Source organism: Pezoporus occidentalis, unplaced genomic scaffold (assembly GCF_034315485.1).
Source record: "Pezoporus occidentalis ecotype Australia unplaced genomic scaffold, CSIRO_AGI_Poc_V1 ctg172, whole genome shotgun sequence".
Classification (NCBI taxonomy): domain Eukaryota; kingdom Metazoa; phylum Chordata; class Aves; order Psittaciformes; family Psittacidae; genus Pezoporus; species Pezoporus occidentalis.
In genome coordinates, this window is record NW_026913554.1 from 1,351,349 (window position 1) to 1,372,148 (window position 20,800).

General features: G+C 42.2%; 1 protein-coding gene across 9 annotated transcripts in view; it reads left to right on the top strand.

Moving 5' to 3' along the window:
• Nucleotides 1-20,800, top strand: part of TEAD4 (TEA domain transcription factor 4) — a 54,676-nt gene that overhangs the window by 7,565 nt on the left and 26,311 nt on the right. For 6 of the 9 annotated variants that reach the window (XR_009963954.1, XM_062614135.1, XM_062614128.1 and 3 more), the window contains 2 exons: nt 1,164-1,218; nt 6,683-6,937. Coding sequence is in view for 8 of the 9 variants with exons in the window: in XM_062614135.1 (XP_062470119.1) it covers nt 6,931-6,937 (7 nt within the window). In the remaining variant the exon portion in view is untranslated. Of the gene's footprint in view, nt 1-1,163; nt 1,219-2,296; nt 2,383-6,682; nt 6,938-20,800 lie in introns of all 9 variants that reach the window. The other 3 variants (XM_062614132.1, XM_062614131.1, XM_062614133.1) reach the window with 2 other exon arrangements.

The following is a 20,800-nucleotide window of genomic DNA, read 5'->3' on the forward strand; positions in this document are numbered from 1 at the left end:
GTATTTCTTTCCTCCCCTCCTTAGGGCAGCAAAGGCTCTGTGTGCTGTTTCCTTTATCAGAAATGTAACTGATTGGATGGTGTGCAAGGCCACACACAGCCTTATCTAATCACATACTGTTTGACTGCATTATCCAGGGCTGCACTGATAGAAGTTCTATACTCTGCTTGTTTTGATTTACACCACTGTGCTGGTCACTGCATCCTCCCTCTGTTTCAGCCAGAGCTCAGCTACTGCAATCATTTAAGAGTGTTGTTTTGCTTTGCTGGGGAACTGGGCTACCTTTGGAACAGCAGCTGCTGCAGGCAGTTTCAGTGTAGCAAGCAGACCAAGCTTGCTTTTATGTAAGCGTTGGGCTGGAGCTCGCGCTTACGTTGGGTATGATCTGAGGCTAGTAGTGCTTCTTTCTTTGTAAACCAGTCTTACTCAGTGGTGAGATGGAGACAAAAATCTCACAGTGCAGCCTGCAGAGGTAATTATTATGTTACCTTGCCCAATACACACAGAGAAATAAAAGTTCTGTTTTCCTTGCCTAGTGCTGCTGCCTGTTCAGAACTTTTGCTTCACCTACAGCAAGTAAGACCTTGGCTGGTTTTATTCACAGGATTAAGCAGCATTGCTGTGGTAATGCTGGGTGCACAGAGATGTCCACAGAAGATAGCCAGCATTGCAGGAGGCCCAGGGAAAAAAGCGGGATTGCAGCCTGGTTCACCATTTGGCGAAGGTGTTGCTGAGTGCTTGAGCGAAGCTCAACTCCAAAGGCTCAGTGAACTGCACCCACCCATCCCCACTAGCTGCTGAAGCTGAGTGGTGCTCCCTCCAGGCTGATTTTGTGATGGGAGCACAGCTCCTGAGGAGCCCAAGCAATGGGTTGCTGGCTGATGCTGCAAAAGTTCTGTTACCTTCCTAGGTGTAGTTCAGTGCTAGTTGGTCTTGCTGCGGTTGCATCTTTATTTCGCTCTGTAGAGACCCTGTAAACACATTCATGACTTCTGTCCTTTCTTGCATGTGGGCTTTAACAGACCTTACTCATTGCTGATTAGCTGCTTTCCCACCTTTTCCCTTTCCAGTGTGGTTTTTTTTTTCTTTTCCCTGCAGTCTTTGAGTTGCACCACCCCCTTGGAGCTACTCATCTACTGATTGCACTCATTCTTCTCTTTCAGAGGAACTGGGCTGTTATTGTAGTGGCTTGTTGAATTTCCCGGACTTCTTCCTTTGGTAAGTTTGAATGCTGTCTTCCATCATAACTTGCGCAATAGATTCTGTAGTATTCCAAGTTGTTGCTTTCCTCGACGCAAATCTCTTTGTATGACTGCATTGCGTAAGCTCATTTGTTGGCGTGTTCAGGATGGAAGTAACTGACTGATTGGTGTTGTTTCCGGATTTTCTTATTGTCACAAACTACTCTAGAGTTGTGGTTTGAGCAGCAGGATGTCTTCTCTTCTGACCAAAATCATTCTTTTCTGAAATTCTGTGCTGGTCATAAATGAAGATGTTGTGATTCAGTGATATGCTGCTGCTATAGTAGTGAAGTACTGTTGCTAAGGTAGTGAATACCAGAATTGTTTTATTTTATTTACATTACAATGATAAAAAGGAATACCTGTAATGGGAAGCAGTCCCTACCCCCACAGCTTCCAGTTCCATTAAATAAGACCCAGGATAAAGGTACTTTCTTCCTAAAACTTGTTCACAGTGCAGCCAGCTCAGAAGCAGAAGGGGAATTGTTCTGCCAGACTCCACATGGCTGTGCTGGCAAGCGTTCCAGCCTGGGGAGGGGTGAGTGAGCAGGGATGTCTCTGGCTAGTGTGTCCTGCTCAGTTTCAATTCCAGCAGGAGAGGGGGTGGCTATGGACTGGGGAGAATCTTTTGGACAGAGCAGCTCTAAGAAAACTGAACAACTGGAGACAGCTGGCTGCAATTTTTCAGATCCTCAAGAAAGTATGATTTTGTATTGAGCAGCTGCTACAAACACGTAAGAGGGAGCTGTTACCAACAGTAATGACTGAGGGATTAATATTAGAAAGCAGATGTGTCAGGCCAGGGAATCTGTTAAAGATGTGCTCCCTGTCAGTGAGACCTCACTGAAGTGCTCTCAGCAGCTGTCTAGCCCTGCAGCATTTCTGCATCTCAGTGAGATACCATGAAAGGAAGGAGTTGGTGTTGAAATTACCAGCATCAGAACAGTTAAACCGAAGCTGCTGGAAAGCTGCTGGAGCTGAAAGATCTTTGTGCTTTCTCCGTGTTTTTACTTTCCTCTGACCCCAAAGTCTGCTCTTTTTTTTGACTCATTAAGAGATGGGCCATGGCAGAAAGAAGAACAGGGGCCAAGAGTGAATAAGAAACAGTTATTTAGACAGAGGGAGGAAACGTGAGAAGGAAGTAAAATTACTGTGGAGTTACAGGAGGTGGAAGTGCTGTGAGGTGCTTATGCCTTTGATCCAAGGAGAGGATCCATGACTGGACCCCAGAAACGTAGTTAGTCATCTCGGTAAAATAAGAGCAGGATCAGAATAAGAACAACTGTAAGGTACACTAATAAAATACAAGAGCCAAGAAGTGGAGTGTAAGTTCAAACTGAGGGAATATGAAGAGAACAAACTCCAAACCTGGGACCTGTGACAAAACTTCCTGTTATGAGAACAGGACAACATCCTGAGACTCCTCTGATCCTAAGAACTGTACCGGGCAAGGAGATTCAGATGGGGATGGAACTGTATGAGCATGCCTGGGAACTGGGATGTCTGTTTAGTGATTTCAAAATGAAATTCCCTCCACATCAGAAGAAAACTTGGTGATTGCAAGCTCTGCCACAGGAAGAACTTAAAAAAAACCAAAACAATTTGCAAGTACTAGAATATTATTGATAGTAGGATACTCAGCAATACAAATCACCATTAAATTTATCTGTTGGTGAAGATGTTGGTGTGTAGTTACTGTTGGTTGAATGGGAAACCAGAAGCAAACTAAAAGCTAGATGCTAACTGAAAAATTTGTATTTTGTTAAAATAGTTACTAATAAATATTATTCAAACTTTCCTTATGAACCACGCGTTCAATATTAGCATGTGTTTGAAAAATGCTGGTTTTAACCAGATTTCTTTTTCAAAGGAAAGTGATTCCGCTGATGCTTTTTCAATTTGCCATACTAATAAAGCCATTTACCATAGAGTTTAGCTCCCAGCTTCTCTACAGTTTGCTTTGCTTAGTTTAATAAATAGCCACTTTGGCTACCAGTCAGTTCAGAGTTCAGATCAACAGGCAGGAAATGAAAGGCCTGAAGTGTTCAGCCAACAAAGAGACCCACAGACCAGGTAGTGCTGACCAGGGTTCCCTGTGTTACACTTCACTGCTCCTGAGCACAGAGTATCACCTAGGATTGCACGTGGAGCTTACTATTTGAGCAACATTATTTAAGAAAACTTTGCAGGCTCTTTAAGCCCTTGGCGTCTTACTGAACTAGAGACATAGAGTTGTAAGGATTTCCTTGGCCATTTTAGCCTATGGGATTTCTTTGGAAGTTATCAAAAAAAAGGCAAATTTATCTGATCACTTCAAGATTTGTAGAATTTCTTCTGTCATGGCTCTTATGTTCCACACCACCCTTGATTTAAACCAGTGTGAGATACAGCTCACATATTCTGTCTCTTCCCTGAATATACAAGTGACATTTGCTTAAGTCGGCACAACTTCTCTTTTACGTTTGGAGAAGGGAGTCTTGGGAGTTGACACTGAACTGAATACAGCATGTTTTCTTCTCCACTTATTCTGAAGCTTGGATCAGAAAGGACCCAGAGTTTCCTTTGTCTATAAAAGTGCTTGGTACAGATGTGAAGCCTTGTAAAATGTGACAAGGCACCAACTGGGGGACTGGGGGAAAGGGGATAGTTATGCTTCAGATATATTTGCTTAATTTCCAATGTAAGTGTACCATATTTAAATCACCTGCTAGGTGTTCATCTATGTAGGCATGGACATTAAGGAGATGAAAATAACTGGAATTAAAATGGGTGCTTTATATGGTTACGATGGCTATATTCCCTAGGAGATGACTTTGTCTATGTGAATGCATTGCTAGGAGATTTGTCGTGATAGCAGAGGTTGTAGCTTCTAGTGACCATGACTTTAGGAGTCATACAGTTGAGCAGTTACAGGTGTCTTCACTTGGTGAGGAGCCTGTTGGCTGTTAAGAGACTTACAACTCCAAATGCAGGTAGCACTATGAATACCTTGCTCTCACACCTTAGCTTTCTTTCCTCCATTTCTCAGCCTCTTTCTGAACTCTAGCCATTTCTCACTTAAAATTAGTCTGTGCCTTGTATTTGTGGAGATTTTAATGTGTGTTAAATACAGAGGATCTTGACAGCCTCCAGGGGCTAGGGATGCTTGGAGAAATATCAAAAGAAGAGTGGCTGTAACAGATAGCTTCTGTTTCTCCATCAGAGTACCCCTGTGAAAAGCTTACTCCTCTATAAGGAGTATTCCCTTATCCTTATTCCCGAACAAGACAGTGGCTTGAATACCTGTGTAATTTTTTACTGAGCATCTGCCAGTGAAAGGGGATGTGTTGGTGATAGATGCTTGGTGAAGGAAAGCAACTGTTGTTGTTCATTTCAGGACCTCTTAAAAGTCACACTGCCTGCTTTAGTGCCATTCACTGTGTGCTTGAGATGTCTGTCTGTCCTGGTGGTGCGAGTTCCCCTTTCTGCTTCCTCCACCTCCCACTTTACTCTTTCTTTCCATATTCATTAGAACTGAAAATACATAGCATGGGCCAAGAGGACTGAAGTAACCTAGTGCAGGGGCTGAAATGGATGGACAGACAGTGGTAGACCGTGCCAGTGGTTCATGTGTTCAAAACATTATCACAGGAAATATATACTTGTTTTTCTAAATGTGCGTGTGAAGCACTTGTTAAAGTGTTGCACCTTGGTGTAAAAAGTATACTGGGTCTAGAAATTACTAAATTGATCCGCATTATCTTTGTTTCGTTCCCGAGTTTTTGGTGGACATGTAAAATATGTATCTGCTGCCTTCTAAAGTAATCAAGGAGCAGCAAAACTGACAGCCAGTGTTTTCAATTCTTTACAGCTTCAGCTTTTGGAATTATAATATTCGTAATAATTACAGTTTTTATTAAAAAAATAGTCATTATGGCCTTGGAGGAGATTTTGTAAACAAGAAATCCAAAGAGAGGCTTAAAATGGAGAGTGTGACGTAAGGGATTTTGAAGTTGATGTCAGAAAAGCTTCTGGAGCCATGAGCCCAGAATTTTTGAACTCAAGTTTGAATGAATGGACCTGCTTTTCCCATTTACCAGTAACAGCACAGATTTCGTTCTGGCTCGTTTTGTACGTAGACCATGCCCAAATTTCTCTTCTGTCCTCCTTTACATTATCACTGTGATATTTCTGAGCTAGTCCGACTTGGCAGGTCAGAGCTCTCTCTTTGCTCTCGTTCAGTACAGGTTTGATAATTCTGTTGCTCTTGCAAAAAAAACCAACCAAACAAAAATCCTTATTCTGATTTTCTTGCTACCCAGCTCAATGTGGTGATTCTCAGGGAAATTTTGAACTCTTTAACTGGATTCTCAAATGGTGGCTTGTGAGCACTCTTTGTAGCTCAGATAACAGAACTATTAAAAAAGTAAATTAGCAGTTTTGAGATTGAGGCAGGGGAATGATCCATGTCTTTAAAAGCCCTATGTCTTTTGTGTAGTTTACTGGAAGTGTCTGTATGGTCTGAAGTCCATACAGACTTTCTGAATGAGTGTTTTAGCAGCTCCACTCAATGACTTCAGCCTGCACTTTAGGAGCAGGCTATAACTTATTGTAGTTTTCAAAAGGTAGCAGCCTCCTTAGTTTCAATAAGAAACCAGTTTCTGCTCCTGCCCAGTGGCAAATCTAATAGCCTGAGAGTGGTAAAACATGAGGGAGCAGAGAGCACTGAGAACTGAAGGAATTTGCCCAAGGTCGGTTTGAAGATGAGCAGTGAAAACAAGCTGAGCACTCAGGATTCTTGACCTACAACCTAGTGCCTTCATGCTTTTACTCATGGTGCCTTCTGCTCCTGCCAGGATATAGTGCTGAGATTTGGGAGACATTGCATTAAACTGTCTGGCTCCAGAAATTGTTTTTTTGGAGTGCAACTGATCCTTGGGAAGAAGAAATGTCAGTGTTAAAAATGACACCGGCTACCAACTCTGATCCAGTGAAACAGTATCTAAGAAAATTTCAGTGCTCAGTGATGACTACATAATTCATCATTGCTTTATTTTGTATATGCTTTCACACAGACTGGATTCCTGTATGCATGCTTCAGAAAGTTAAGTAACACACAGATAATGGCAGCAGAGGGAGAAAGAAATTAGGAGACAAAGACACAGGCAAGCAGACATAGCGTCTGAGGATTGGGAAGTGATGTTTAATGAGCCAAAGGGGTATGGGAGCAGGCTGTTTTATAAGAAGGATTTGTAGAAAAGATTTTCATCTCAGCATAAAGAGAAATCAAGCATGGGGTTGTGTTACCATTTAAGGTAAACTTGAAGTAAAAACCCTCCTCAGAGAGGTTTTTTAAACTTTTTTTTAATTTCCTTTTTTTTTATTTCTTTTTTTTTTTTCCTTTTTTTTTTCCTGAAGAGGAGAATTTGTAACTGACAGATGGGATGTGTTTGTCATCACAGGTTCTGAGTCTGCTTCTCCGTGTCGCACCTTGGAGTTTCTAGCTGGCACCATTACCTCCAACGAGTGGAGTTCTCCCACCTCCCCTGAGGGGAGCAACGACTCAGGGGGCAGTGAGGCCTTGGACAAACCTATTGACAATGACGCTGAGGGTGTGTGGAGTCCGGACATTGAGCAGAGCTTCCAGGAAGCGCTAGCCATCTACCCACCATGTGGACGGCGGAAGATTATCTTGTCAGACGAAGGCAAGATGTATGGTAAGGAGAAAGGACACTTGAGGCAGAATGCCTTGTGCAAGCCACTTGCTTTGTACCAAATGATGTTCTGAATGAACTCTTTTCTCTCAGGCATTTCTAAGTTCATGCAGTTGGTTGCTTCCGGTTGTATTTAGGAAAATTAGTGAAGATTTTAACATTCACAGACCAGAAAGAATTATAGATGTCCTTTTTTAGGGGAGTATCATTAAGTATCTCTGCTCATTTTCAGTAATAAGTATTACTGCTCATCTTCAATAAGTAACTCTAGTATCCCAGAGTTGGGCATGCTACTGAACTAATCTATGGATAGATGGCATGTAATGGCTTTGTGTTGTGACTGAGTCTGTCTTTCATGGTATCTCTTGCTGCGGTCTCCAATATTCTTGTTATCCTAACAGGTAAAGTTCTGCATCTCTGGTGCCAAGCAGAAGTTTGGCCCCTGAACTCCCGAATGGCTTTGCTGGTGGTGTGCAAACACCATTTTGTTAACTGGCTGTGCTTTTCACGTCTTAGGAGCAGAAAACGGATCTCTGGCTGCTCCCTTTCATTGTAATTTGCTTTCTTGGAGCCCTGGCATGAATGTCTTTCACCTATAGGTTCTTCCTCAGCTAGCTAGATAACCAGCCCTGAATGCAGAGAAGTGCTGGCTTGCAGCTGCAGCAGAAGTCAACTTTTTGGGTGCTAGACATGATTTTGAATGGGATTTTTGACCTATTCCTCAGTTAATTTTTTTCTCTTGATTTTTGTCTGCAAAAACGCTGATCTGAGCTGATCTGATTCTCTAGTTCAGTGTTGGAATAAGCTACCTGGTATTTCTGTGACTTAAAAGCACACCAAAGGCTGAGAGTGCCCAATATTTGGTTAAAAGTCCCAAGGTGTCAAAACTGTTTTTCAAAGCACTAGCACAGATATGGAAGGCAGCCCTCTCCTTACCATGTCAGTGCCTGGGGCTTTTTTTTACCTTTAAATTGGAATCTGTGTGTCTATGCAGGCCCCAACGTGCAAGCACCATGCCCTGAAGCTTCAGATGGAGCACTTCACAAGTCATTCCGCAGGTTTCTGTCCACCCATCGAGCCATTGTTCACTGAGCTAGTGAATAGATTGCTCTCACTATGGGGGCATGGGTGAGGTCTTATTTACAGAACCTTATCTAGTATGGATGGTTTTACTGGGTACATACACCATTGTGTCTGAACAGAGCAATATATGTTGACTAAGGCAGATCACCCTGAGGCTCAGAAGTTGTCAGTATTCTTATGTAGAGATCAATTCCTGCTCTATGCCAGTACAAACGTTTTTGTGGTTGTGCTGTGGAACCGACCAAGGAACTGATGCAGCTTAAAACTAACAGCCACAAAGGGGGGAAAAAAGTGAACTTAGTTTTGGATAAGCCCCCTGATTTGTTTCACTGCACAGCTGCACAACTGCTTATGCCAGTACTCTAGGGGACGGTATGAGGAAAAGGGACTGAGCAGCCTTGTTTGAAGTGAGGGGTAGGACTGCTTCTTTCAGAAGCAGTATTTGCTTTAAAATGTTACTCAAACTAATATATTACTTGAAGATCCTCTCCACAGTTATTAAGCATGGATTGGTGGCATGGTCCTTGCTGCTCTCGGTTTGCAAAACTGGCTTGTTGCGCTAATTTTCACAACAGGTGACTTTTAAAATTACTGCTGGAAAATTACAGTTGTGTTTTAAGGCTGCCTCAATTCACTGATCGTTCTGCACGGTCCCTGAAATACTTCAGCTTTGGAGTGAACGTTTGGAGCAAAAAGTGAAGGATTTTGGTGACAGAGTGAGAGCAAAAGTAAAAGCAAGGTAGAATGGACTGCTGAAACCAGCAAGGCTGGGGCCTCACGTAGCATGGACTGGCGTTTAGTGGGAAGTCTCTAGTTGACTGGAGTGGAGAGCTGCAGAAGGCAGGTCACCCACTTGCAGTTTGAAAGCTGAGGCTAGGCTCTGGGATAAGGGAGCAGCTTTCCTGCAAGCCCTCCCCCACAACTCCAAACGGGACAGTGTCCCTGCTTGCCTTCAGTGCACCTGTTCCCAGCATGGACGGTTGGTTCAATGTGCTCCTGACAGAACCCAAGGCATTGATTTATGCCCCCCTTTGCTTACTTGTCTCCAGGATTCATGCCAAGGAAGCGGGGCCCGGCCTGGGATCTATAGAAAGATCTGACCAGGCAGGGAGAATAAATATAGTCCCTGATTTCATCTTCACCGCTTGCGAGCCAGCTCACGAACAGGACGAGCTCTGTGTGGAGCTGGCGCTGCCCCCAAGGGACAGTTGTTTAGCTGTCCCGTGACCGACTTGCAGAGTTTGCTGAGCCAAGGGGCGAGGTGTTAGAGAGAAATGTATATGCTCCTTTCCCTTGACAAAAGTTGAAGCATTTCATTGTTCCCCAGCGGTGTCCTTGCTGCTTTCTTTTCTATTGTGTTTTTCCCTTCTGGTTGTATTCCATTACTGGAGACGGCATCCTGACTGAATAAGCTCATTACACAGTCCTGCTCTCACTCTCCTCTCCAGCAGTCTTTGCTTACCACCTACTTAAGGCATGAAAAGCTGTCTTGTTGGATATGGGATGCTATGTTTTCTCCTAATCATTGTGCTGACATTAGAAGGATGAGGCTGGTATCTCTTGGCATCTTCACTAATGGTGTAGAGAAAGAAGAGGGAAAGAGCTTAGTGCCTTTGTGTAATTTGCATGGCGATGGTAGATAGAGCAGGTCTCCCAACACTACCGAGGACAGAGAAATAAAAAATAGTAACTAGCAAAAGTGAGTACTTACTTTGACAAAACACTGTTGGGGCCTTGGTTTACCACGGAGGAAGTAAGAGCTTGGAAGAAATGAGCTACTGCCTTAACTGTGCAGCGTTTCCTTTCACCGCACAAACATCTGACTTGGAGCACCTTTTCTCTAGGAGGATCTAGAATGGATGGCTGTGTGTTAGATTGCTGTTCTGTAGGAGGCAGTAGTTTAGCAACTATACAAACAGTTCTGCCATTTCTGTGCTGCGCAGGGTGGGGCAGACAGCTGGGGGCAGTCATCTATCTATCTCCCACGCTGTACCATCTGTTGGTGAGTCAAAGCCCTGACACAGCTCATAGGAAATACTTCAAGACATCCAAAGCTCTGAGGCTGAGTGATAGAAGAAGGGTAGATAACCATGTTAAAACCTGGAGCTGTCGGTGAGCTGCAGAGACTTGAGCTTGCAACATGAATTAAGCTGGCATAAAAGGTCAATCTGATGCTAAAACCTACTGTGTCACAGGTGGTCCCTCCCACCCCTGTTGCGAAGTGACTAGGTAAATTTGCAGGCTATTGCCTTTGTCTCAGAGGGATATGGTCTCAGTTAATGTTTTCTATGACTGCAAATAGTAACTTAAACTGGAAATCAATAAAATAAACCAGAGGAAGCACTGCCTGTCCCAGTTCATAAACACTTCTCCTTGAGGGGTGGGAGGAGCATGGCAGCTATTACAAATATGAAAACCTTCAAGGTGTCAGTCTCCACATGCCTTATTGTAGATCTGCTTTAGCATCTCACCTAATGTTTCAGTCAAAGCAACTGGAACATGCTGAGAATGTGCTCAGTTGATGTTGAACTGGCTGGCCCAGGTAATTGGAAAATTTGGATTTCAGCTGTGATATCCATTAGATACTTCTGCAGTTCCTATGTTTTCCATTATTGTGACCTAGTGAACCGTAGAACAGCCCTTTTTTATCCCACAGTTTTGGTAACAAAATTGAATATCTCATTTGAAACACCAGAAGACAGATGAAACTTAGATTCGTGGACAGTTGGTCAGGATGCAGACTTTTCTCTCTTTTCCTAGTGTTAGGTGTGATGTTGTTGGGCTTGCTCAATAACAAGGTTTTATTTCACCGAGTCAGCTTTTAACCTCACTTTTGTGTGGTTCAAATCCTTTGGTGGTGACTAGATGAAGACTGATTTCTGGAGGCATTTGCAGCAGGTTAAACTTCTGCTGGAGCATGTAAATTTTCCTTCCATCTCCTTTGTAAGCTGAGGCTAGGGTTCTTCAAGTTAAACTGTATGTTAGTTTAACTGGGGGTTTCTCCATGCAAACATAAAAATAAATATTCCGTGAGTTCCAAGCAATTCCTGAATATTGAGGAATTTACCACTTTTTGAAATGCAACCAGCCAGGAAACTGCTTGCTGTTGCATTTAATAGAATTAATTAGTAGTGGCTGTGGCATCTTCCCTTAACATGCTTAGTACTGAACAGAAATATCATTAGCAGTTTTATTGTGTATTACATGTTTTCAAAATTATTGTGACTGTGTTGGGGGGGCATTATCCTATTGTTTCAACAAAGGGCACATACTTCCTTTTCTTGGCCCTTTTGATATTTTTTTTAGCAGCCTTGTAGTCCTGTCAGGCTTAAACACAAGCATGTTGTGTAGGATTGTCTTTTTCTCACCGTATGTATCTGCAGCCACAGAGCTTTCATCACGTTCAAGTAACTTCCTTCATTAGCTACACTGCATTACTCTTTTGGCTCTTCCTCTAACTTTTTGATTTCTGAATTTCAGACATTTAGTAATTCTCCAAGATAGACTTGCTCTGTAGTGGTATACTGGGTAACTTCGTACATTCCAGTGGTTTTCTGAAAAGTTTAATAAAAAAGCCTTAGTGTTTGCTTGTTTTTGGTTTTTTTTTTCATTTTTAAAAACACTGTTCTTTCACAATTGGATCCAGATATTTCTAGTTGCTAATCTGCTCTTAAATATACAAATTGTTAATTTGTATTTAAAATTTCAGATTGAATTAAAAACCTGGGGACAAAATCAGACATGGAAAATGAAAATGAACAATGTCCACTGGGCTGGGTTTATTTTTTCTTTAAACCAAGTGCATGTAAAGCTCTCTTCTGGACAGGTTTTTTGTGAACACATTACCAGAAAGATCTCAAAAACATACAGTGAGTTCTGAGAAGAGCAGCAAGCATACCAGACTTAACATTGAGCTCTGGGAGTTGAAGGGACTGATTTAGGATGAAAGATTAAAGTAGCTAAATATACATAGCTTGGCTAAGCGATGACTGAAAGGTGGAGGGTGGGGGGACACATAATAACAGTCTAAAAATATTTGAAGGGTGTTAACATTTAAGAGGGAGAGGGATTTTATGTGGAACATGTGAGCATGACTAGGATTAATGGGGGAGAAAGAAGGAATATGCGATGGTCATCAGAAGAAGCTTCATGATAGCATGGTGCTCAGTGCTGAGGGTTCTCTCCTCTATAAGGAGTTAGAATGAAAATTAGAAGTTGCAATGAAATGTTGGGGGTTTTTAAAGTTGTATCAGACAAAACTATAAGGAATGTAAAACTAGTCCCAAGAAATGATGCATATGTATGTGTTTTGTATAAGAGGTGCATTGCAGTTTAGATGCACTATGATTTTGTGGAAGAAACAGAGAACATGGGCATTAGGTGGTGACCAAATATGGCTTTTCAATGTAAATATCTGGTTGGTTTTTTTTTTTCAAAATTGTTAATATTATGATTTTTACTGTCTGTGGGTTTGTGACATGTATAAATTTATTCAACTGATGGACACAGAGGCCTTTTCTCAGGTCTGAAACAGGAAGAGCAAACTTTAGGGTAAATACTAGGAGTTCTTTCTCAGAATTTGTCTTCTGTTGGTTAGTCAGACATTGGGTAGAGAAGGGTGATAGCATTTCTCAAGCAAGGGCATGCATGTACCTAGGGAGAGATGCAAAGTGTCAATACGCAGGTTGTGTGGAGACCTCACAGAAGAAAAAGGATCTTTCTTATTTACAGGGCGAGTAATCAAAAGCTATCACATGAACGCTCTTCTGAAGTCTCTTTCAAAGGCATGCTTTATTGCTGGAGAGCATATAGCTTAACAAAACTTTATAATAATAGTCCTACTGTTCAGCAAAACCAGTACCAAGACAACATAACCATTCCCTGTTCTTGTGCTTTAAAGGGTTTCTCCCAAAAGTGAAGGAAAGCAGCTTGATAAGAGAAAGACAATATAACAGCAAAAAGAAGAGGCAGTATTCTCATGAATTTAGGATCCATATAATGAGCACAGGAGAAGTAGGACTGCCTATTGGTTTAAACAGTTGCTCATTACGTAATCCATAACAAGCCCTGTATTGTCTGCGTATGATGAAGATCTGGGCAGCGAAACTGGAAGGCTGTGTGCAGGTTGTGCCCAGACAGATGGTTTTGTAAGTCTGTTGGCCACTGGCAGAGCTGACTTAAACCTCTGGGGCCTGGGTACACCTGCTGCTGAAGGGTGCATAGCCAGCAGCTGTTCCTCATTGCTGTCACCTTGAACTTGTGACCCATCTTCTGGTTACTCCAAATTCTCTGAGGCTCACTGCGTGCACATACACAGGCATGGTCTTGCTCTGTCTCTAGCTTCTTAACAGGAATTTACACTTTCAGTTAAAACTTTTTCATGTGAAAAAATGTTTTTGGAATCACTCTTTTTTCCTCAAGTATCATTTGTGCAATAATTACAAACCCTTTTCAGGAGCTTAGACAGGAGTTTGTGGACCAGAGTGGAAGGAGTGTAACCAGTGCTTCTGAGATGACCCAGTAGGAATGACCCATGTTGTTGACTGCAAGTGCTGTAGATGTAAGCCTATTTCTAAGTGTGACAGTATTGGCACAATGCTGCCTTCAACCGTTAACTGGGGGTTATGAGCATTCCTGCATATGATCACTGCATCATCATCTTTAGTTGTAGAATCATAGAAAATGGTGCTGGGAGGGACCTTCAAAGGACATCTACTCTGTTCCTGTGCCTGGAAGCAAAGCCAGCTCTACTGAAGCTGTTCATGTCTAGTGTGATCCTTTATGGTTAAGATAAGGAAAATGATTTGGCAATTCTAGATACAGCAGCTTTCATCTAGAAGGTATTGAAGCACTTAGGTATTTGTAAATTTCCTTCTGGACCTATATGCATTTTTAGGTATCTCTGCAGCTTAAATAGTTTTGTCATCCTCTTTTTCCTACTCTCCTGTCACTGCCTGAATCCTGGTTGCCCAGCTCTCTATCAGACTTACACTGTAAACTCAGTCAGGGAACAGATGTTTAAAGAACGTAGAACAGAATTGCTTCAGTATTAGGAGCAGAAAGAGAGCAGGGTCAAAATATCAGCAGCCCACTGTAAGGAAATTTTATGAACTTGGCAGAACTTGTCTATTATCCAGAATAGTTCCTGCATAGCTACTTAGTTATGAAGCCTGTGTTTCTGCTAGGCTTTTCTGTCCACATTATTTTTTCACCTGTTACAGAGTATGACATCTTTAACAAATAGTTCTAGTTCTAACAACTAGCATCTTTGCTATTGCATAGTAAAGAATAAATAATAGTGCATATTCATATAATGAAAGAACATCTTTTGCTCCCCTTGAAGTTGCTGCATAATTTTCAGCCAGTTGGCTAGGACTGGGTCCTGGTGTAATACATATCAAGTGAAGCAGTCACAGCTCATCACAGGACTAAGCCAGACTAGGCCAGACACCTTGAGAATTGCATTAGTTCTGTGCTGGTCACACAGCAAGTGGCTGCTTGTGTCTCGCAGACCCCTTTTAGCTCTGATTTCTGTGATGGCTGAAGCTTTGACTACTTGATCAGCCTGTTACCTGGGTATGCACAAGATAGATTAACACTTGGGCAGAATCTGCAAGAGACGGTGTGCTTTTGGTGCCAGCAGAGGCAGCTGACTGCAAAATGAGGACAGATGCTGGAGTTTTTGCTATTGTTTGAGGCAGTATCACTGAAATGCTATTGAGCATTGCTTTCAGATACCCTTCAGCTATTGGAAGTTATTGAAACAAGCAGACAAGGCATTTCTTGACCTAAGGAAGAATTTAGCAGATGTCTGGGTCTATAATTTAGAACTTGGACTCACGGGAACTGGAGGATGTTGTTTTGACATGCCTTTCCATATTGTAGGATTGTTATTGGCTGTTTGGGGTGTTATCTGATATACTCTCTGGCATATGAAGGACTCATATTACTATATGCAGCTGCTTTGATGTGACTGTGGGATTTCCCAGGCAAATTGAATTTAAACAATTTCTGTAAGATTCTCATCAGTCTTACTCTGGGAAGTACCAGAACAAGTCCCAGCTCCATTCCTGTTGCAGCCCTTAATGTGTATATGGAGGAGTACTTACTGGATGGATTATTTTACATTTCTGTGGCCTGAGGTGATAATGTGGGAAGACACATCTGATGAGGACATTCAATTTATGCGCTGAAAATCTGTATTAGAGGCTAAGGGGTGGTCAAGAGCTGCACAGCCTGGAGCTTCCCATTATAGGGTGATGGAGAGGGATTTCTTCATGCATACATTGTTGTACTTCAGTAAAAGCTCATCTTTAGGAGGAGTAACTCCACGTGCCTTTGGGGCAGTAATTAGGAGGCACTGTCTAGCCTTCAGACAAATGATGCAAGCACAGGAGGCGCCTTGCCCATCTTCTTACGAGTAGGTATGCGAGTGAGCAGTTAGATGGAGTACAGCTCCAGGCTACGGTTTCTCTGGTGGCAAAACTGGTTTAAAGAGTTCTGCCCTGATTCTTTGTTCGCTCTGCTGTGCCAACGCTGTGGTTAAGGTAGCCACAAAATGACCTAGTTCACCAATCCAATTAAAAATAAGCTGATTGGAAAAAAAACAAAACAAAACCAACAACAAAATCTAAGTGGGGAAGGGCTTATATTTTAATTTTTGGTAATTAGTGTACTGTCCCACCCCAACCTTTTTCCAGCTGCACAGAGGAGTTAATGGAATATTGAGGAGGAGGGCTGACCATCTGAGGAGAACCATCTTTTTTCAAGTTGTTTTGCTGATCAATAATTTGTTGCTGTAACTACACCTGTGGTAACTAACTTTTCATTTATATCCGCTCTTTCTTTGGCATCAGGAAGAAGCTTCCCAAACCCTGCAGCATCTGTAATTATTATCCCCCAGTCATGCCCCTTGCATAAAGTATCAAAATGGCCATCAAGAGCCAGCAGTTTCTAAATGGGAATAGCACTTGTTGGTTTCTAGCTGTGAATTTTAGGTTATAGAGCTGAAAAGGATCAAACACTAACGTTCCCAGCAAAAGGCCTTTTTGCACTAGGCGGGGTGTCAGTATTTAGACCAGTTAGTAAATGAGACAAACAATGAGTTTATGACCTCAGACAGACTGATCACCAGACTTCCATTTCCCCATGTGAGGTGGCTGAGTGGCACATTCTGCCCAGCAAATAAAGCTTCAACTTTGGCATTTCAGAAGAACTCATCACTTGCACAGTCAAATGATGAAAACAGGTATGTAGGGGAAGAACTGACAATGTAGTGGTGCTAATCACTTTAGTATTGTGTTTTCAGGGATCTGATTGTTTTGATACTGTTTTTCAGAAGTACTGTTTCAGCTTTCTTTGAGTCTTCATCTCAAAATCCCTTATTGTAGGGACTGCATGAGCTCAGGGAACCTTCTTGTGGAAGGTTAATACTGAGCAAATTCAAGCATGGAACGCATGATCAGAGTGAAGAAACTTTCTTCTCACAGCTGAATATACTGCAGTTTTGCATTGGTGGAGGGACAGATGCCTTCATAGGATAGATTAGCGCAATAAAATGCGCTATGTTTTTCTATCTTTCCCATCTTTCATAGGAAGTGATCCCAGTATGATGGTCATAGTGGTGTATTGAGTTCTTTTATTGCCTTCTGAATACAGTTCTCTGGATTCAGTGTAGAAGTTGGGAATAAAAATACAGGTAGTTGAAAAAAGCTTCAAAAGGAGCTTGGTTAGAGTGAACTTCGTAATTTTTAATATAATACTTAAGAAGTTGTCTCCAGCTCCTAAGTGTAAATAAATATGCTGCTCTCTAGACTGCCTACCGCTGTTGGGGCTGCTTCCCACAGGCATTTGCCACAGCTGCAATCCAGATAAATGGGAGAAAGAATACACCATGCTGTATTACCTGCTATGTATGTTTAATTTATAGCTACCAACAAATACTGAAGACCAGTGAAGAGCAAACTACAGAGTTTAGAGATTTATGGTGGGGGAGTGAGGGTGGAGGGTCCCAAGGAGAGGTGGAAAGACAGGGATAAACAGGGAGATGTCTATTGCAGAATTCTTATTGACTTTGATGACAGCCTCAGCTCTGGTAGTGGAATTATTAGTAAAAGTAGCTTTTGGTGCTGAACATCATCACTGTATTATGTAAGTTGTATACCAAGGCAAAGCTCAGAAAAAGGGGGAGAAGGACCTATAGGAGAGGTAGAGGCCAAAGTATAAAACTTCACAAACAAGTTTCCTGCAAAAGAGATTTTAAGGTTGAAAGCAAGCATGTTAATAATCAAAAAAAGTGCTACATTAGTGATTGACAAAAGTCAAGGAAGATAGGACAGGCTGAAGGAAACTGAGGCCAAAGAAGGAAAGATCGAATATGGCATTTTCTCTTCTCTTGAAAAAGCTGGGTTGGGAAACTGGGAAGCTAGCAGAATTTTCTCACCAAGGGTTTGGTAAGAAAAGACAGTTTGTGATGAGGGGAAAGTCTCATAAAGGTAGCGTTAAAACAGATATTAAGGATTATATCAGTAAGACTGAAGTGTCCATGCATCTTGATGAGAAGATGGGATTAGCCATCAGAAAGAAAAAAAATGTGTTTTTTCTTTTCACATGCACCTTCTGGCATGGGTAATGTCTGGGAAGGCATTTAGTGTAGCTGGGAGTGTAAGTGGATATGGAAAGTATGGCTGTGCAGGTAGGTATGGGTTGGAGCAGACGCCAGAGCAGTTAGTCCCATGTGTGCATGCAAACATAACACACGCTGCTTTTGCCTTAAATGTTATTCTAGTAAGGCTTGCTCGGCAGTTAGTTTTGCTTTGTATGCATAGAGAAACACTGATGTTTGGCGGACTGCTGAGTTGTCCTTCAATTCCCTCCCGTGTCTATTTGTCATGCTGCCTGACGCACACAGTTCATTATGTTTGTGTTAATTGTGTTCAACAGTTAACTAAATGCTTAGCAAGTTTAGCAAATAGCTGTGCCCCAGGAGTTATCATTAGGTGACACAAAGAAATTGAAATGATAATTTAGATGTCTTCCTTGACCTTGCTTTCACTAGCCTTTCATTGAATACAGCTGGAGAGTTGCTTCTGTAGTTCTCATATCTTTGCTGTGTTTCACATGTAGGTGCATATGTTTGCTTTGGGTGCAGAAAAGGTATTGCTGCAAAGAAGCAGGTACTTTCATGCCGTTTCCCGCTGGAAGGATTTTGCAGAAATCATTGAGTTCTTTGCTCTCACCCATCACAGAAGAGAGGCGTTTGTTGGTTCTGTTTTGTTTGGCAACAGGTGTGCAAGGAAGTCTTGGGTTTAGATATGCTTTATCTCTTCAAGTCCCAGACAAGCCTCTCACACAAGCAGTAATATACCTCTACTAACAGGAAGTGAGCACACAGCTCACAATGAGAAAGCATTTTGGGAAATTCTTTCTATGGCTCTGGGGTTCCCTTGATTGTCCTCCTTCCTTACAGGCAGACACTTCTCTTATATGGAAAGGTGCACGGGTGTAGAATGGAGAATCAAAAAGCCTCTTGATTCACTTCTCTTAGCAACACCTTCCTGGGTAACTGAATGCAAAGTTTTGCAATACAGTGTAAGATGGAGTAGGAGCTAAACTGATGCCCTTTGAAATGTATCTGTTAGGAGTGAGAGTTAAAGAACATGTGAGTATCTCTTTACTCCTTTTTCATGCCATGTTTCCAAGGGGAAGGCTGCAGAGAGGATAAAGGTGCTGTGCTGCAGCTGGTATGTTGGCTAGAGCTTCATGAAACTCAATGCGCAGTTTTGACAGAGGGGGCACAACTGTTGGCAGGTTCTGGTGACCGTGGCAAGCCTCAGCGGGAGTTATTCTAAGAATACAACGTATGATCAGATTACCGAGGGACACTTTACATAGCTCTAAAAAATGAACCATCTGACAGTTTATGACAGCTCTGCCTGTTCCAGCCAAATGAGGAGTGTGCTGGTCTCTGCTGACCCTGCAGCAGGGTTGTGAGACAAAGAAAGTGCTTTCCAGAGGTTGTGAACCTACAGGCCTCTGTCTGTGTAATACCTGCTTACATCTAACTCTTGATAAGGAAACCAAAAGATGTTTAGGACTTGTTTTCTCTTGCAATTTTGATTCCTGGTAATTTAACACATCCTCGCTGCAGTTTATTTGGCTTGGCAATTTGTATAGTTCTGTATTTAATAATTCCTGTGATGCTAATGTCTTTGTAGAGTGATCTGGGTTTTTTTTTTTCTGTTTTTTTTGCTACTAGTATCTCTATTAACTTAATATACCCTTCCACCTTGTTTTTCCCCTGGCTCTGTGAGAACATGCTTCTGGAAGAAGAAAGCTGTATGAGAGGTGGAGGCAAGTGGAAAGTGAGTTCTAAAGCTGGACATTTTGAGGATCCACATTTGAACACTCTAGAGAATTTCTCTCTAGAGTATTTCTATACCAGCTTCTAATATGTACAATTTGTACAAGTCTCCCCTCCCTCTAGTCTTCTCCAGTGAAGTACATTGCCTGAGATAGCATTGGATTTTTGCTGTTGTTGTCAAAGACAAGCAGTTAAATGCATGCTTAGGGAAACACCTCTCACTTTCCCAGGCTGTCTACAGTTTACTGCCTACAGTTTTCCTGCCAGCTGCCTGGTCTCAGCTTCCCTTTTTTTTTATTCTCTGTAATACTCAGTTCCTCCTAACTCCTTTCAGGTGCTGCATGGTGCAGGAGGTTGGGGGTAACTGTGTAAAGGTTTCTTTCTGCTACCCCTTGCTTTTTAGTTTGTTGGGGTTTGGGGTTTTTTTTGTTTGTTTTTTTTTTTTCTTTTCTCTGGTGCTCCTTGTTTCTTGCTGCTTCTCTGCTCCTGTGTGAGTTCTCAATGAGCTGCAGGCCTTTCAGGGTTGTCCCTGCTCTGCCATGTGTCTTCCATGGGCTGCAGTTGCCTCAAAGTGTACTTCTGCCACAGAGCACTTCTTTTCAAGAGCACCTTTCTAGCCATGTCCCCAACAAGGTCCCCTGCCATGTATCTCCTTTTCTCCTTCATTTTGTCCAGATGTGTCTTTTCACATGTTTTGCATTTCTCTTTTCTGTGCATCCGCATATGTGTCCTTTTTGTGGTTCCTTTGTGTGTCTCTCTGTGTGTCTCCTGCCCCCAGTGCTTATTGCCCTTTCCAAAATACTATTTATTTGTTTAGTTATTTATTTGAATAGGGGTAGCTTGTACTTCTCTGAGTGGGTCAAGGGTTTCGATGGCTCGTTGTTTTCATGCATTTTGGAGATGGCTGGAACTGACCGTGGCTGGCACAGGGCTGTTCATGGCATCCTGTTACATGGATTACTCCTGCAGCCTTCTGCTGCTGAAGTAGAATAGTGCTCTGTTAGACTACTCAGTCTGTATAATTTCTTGACTTCATGGAATCAGAACAAAGCAAAACTTGCTCTATAACATGTAATATCTGTTTGGGAATCCTTTGCAATTCATTCTGCAAGGATGATCCATTGTTAAGACAGTGTTTTGAGACTTTCCATGTGTTCAAATCGTCAGTATATCCCAATATGCACCCTTTAAAAGTTTGCCTGAAACTCGCCGCATCCACTTCTCTCAAGGCTAGTTTTTCCTCTTGCTTCCACTAACTCATTCTCTTTGCCCCTCAGAGGGTCCTTGTGGTGTGTATAAATTTTCATTCTTTTTCTTTATAGACAATGGGGTTTGAGCACCTGGTTTGGTTCTGCACACTTCCCACTTTTGACATGAGTCAAAACGTCCTGAAATCTTGCACATGCTGGTATCTGTGCAAG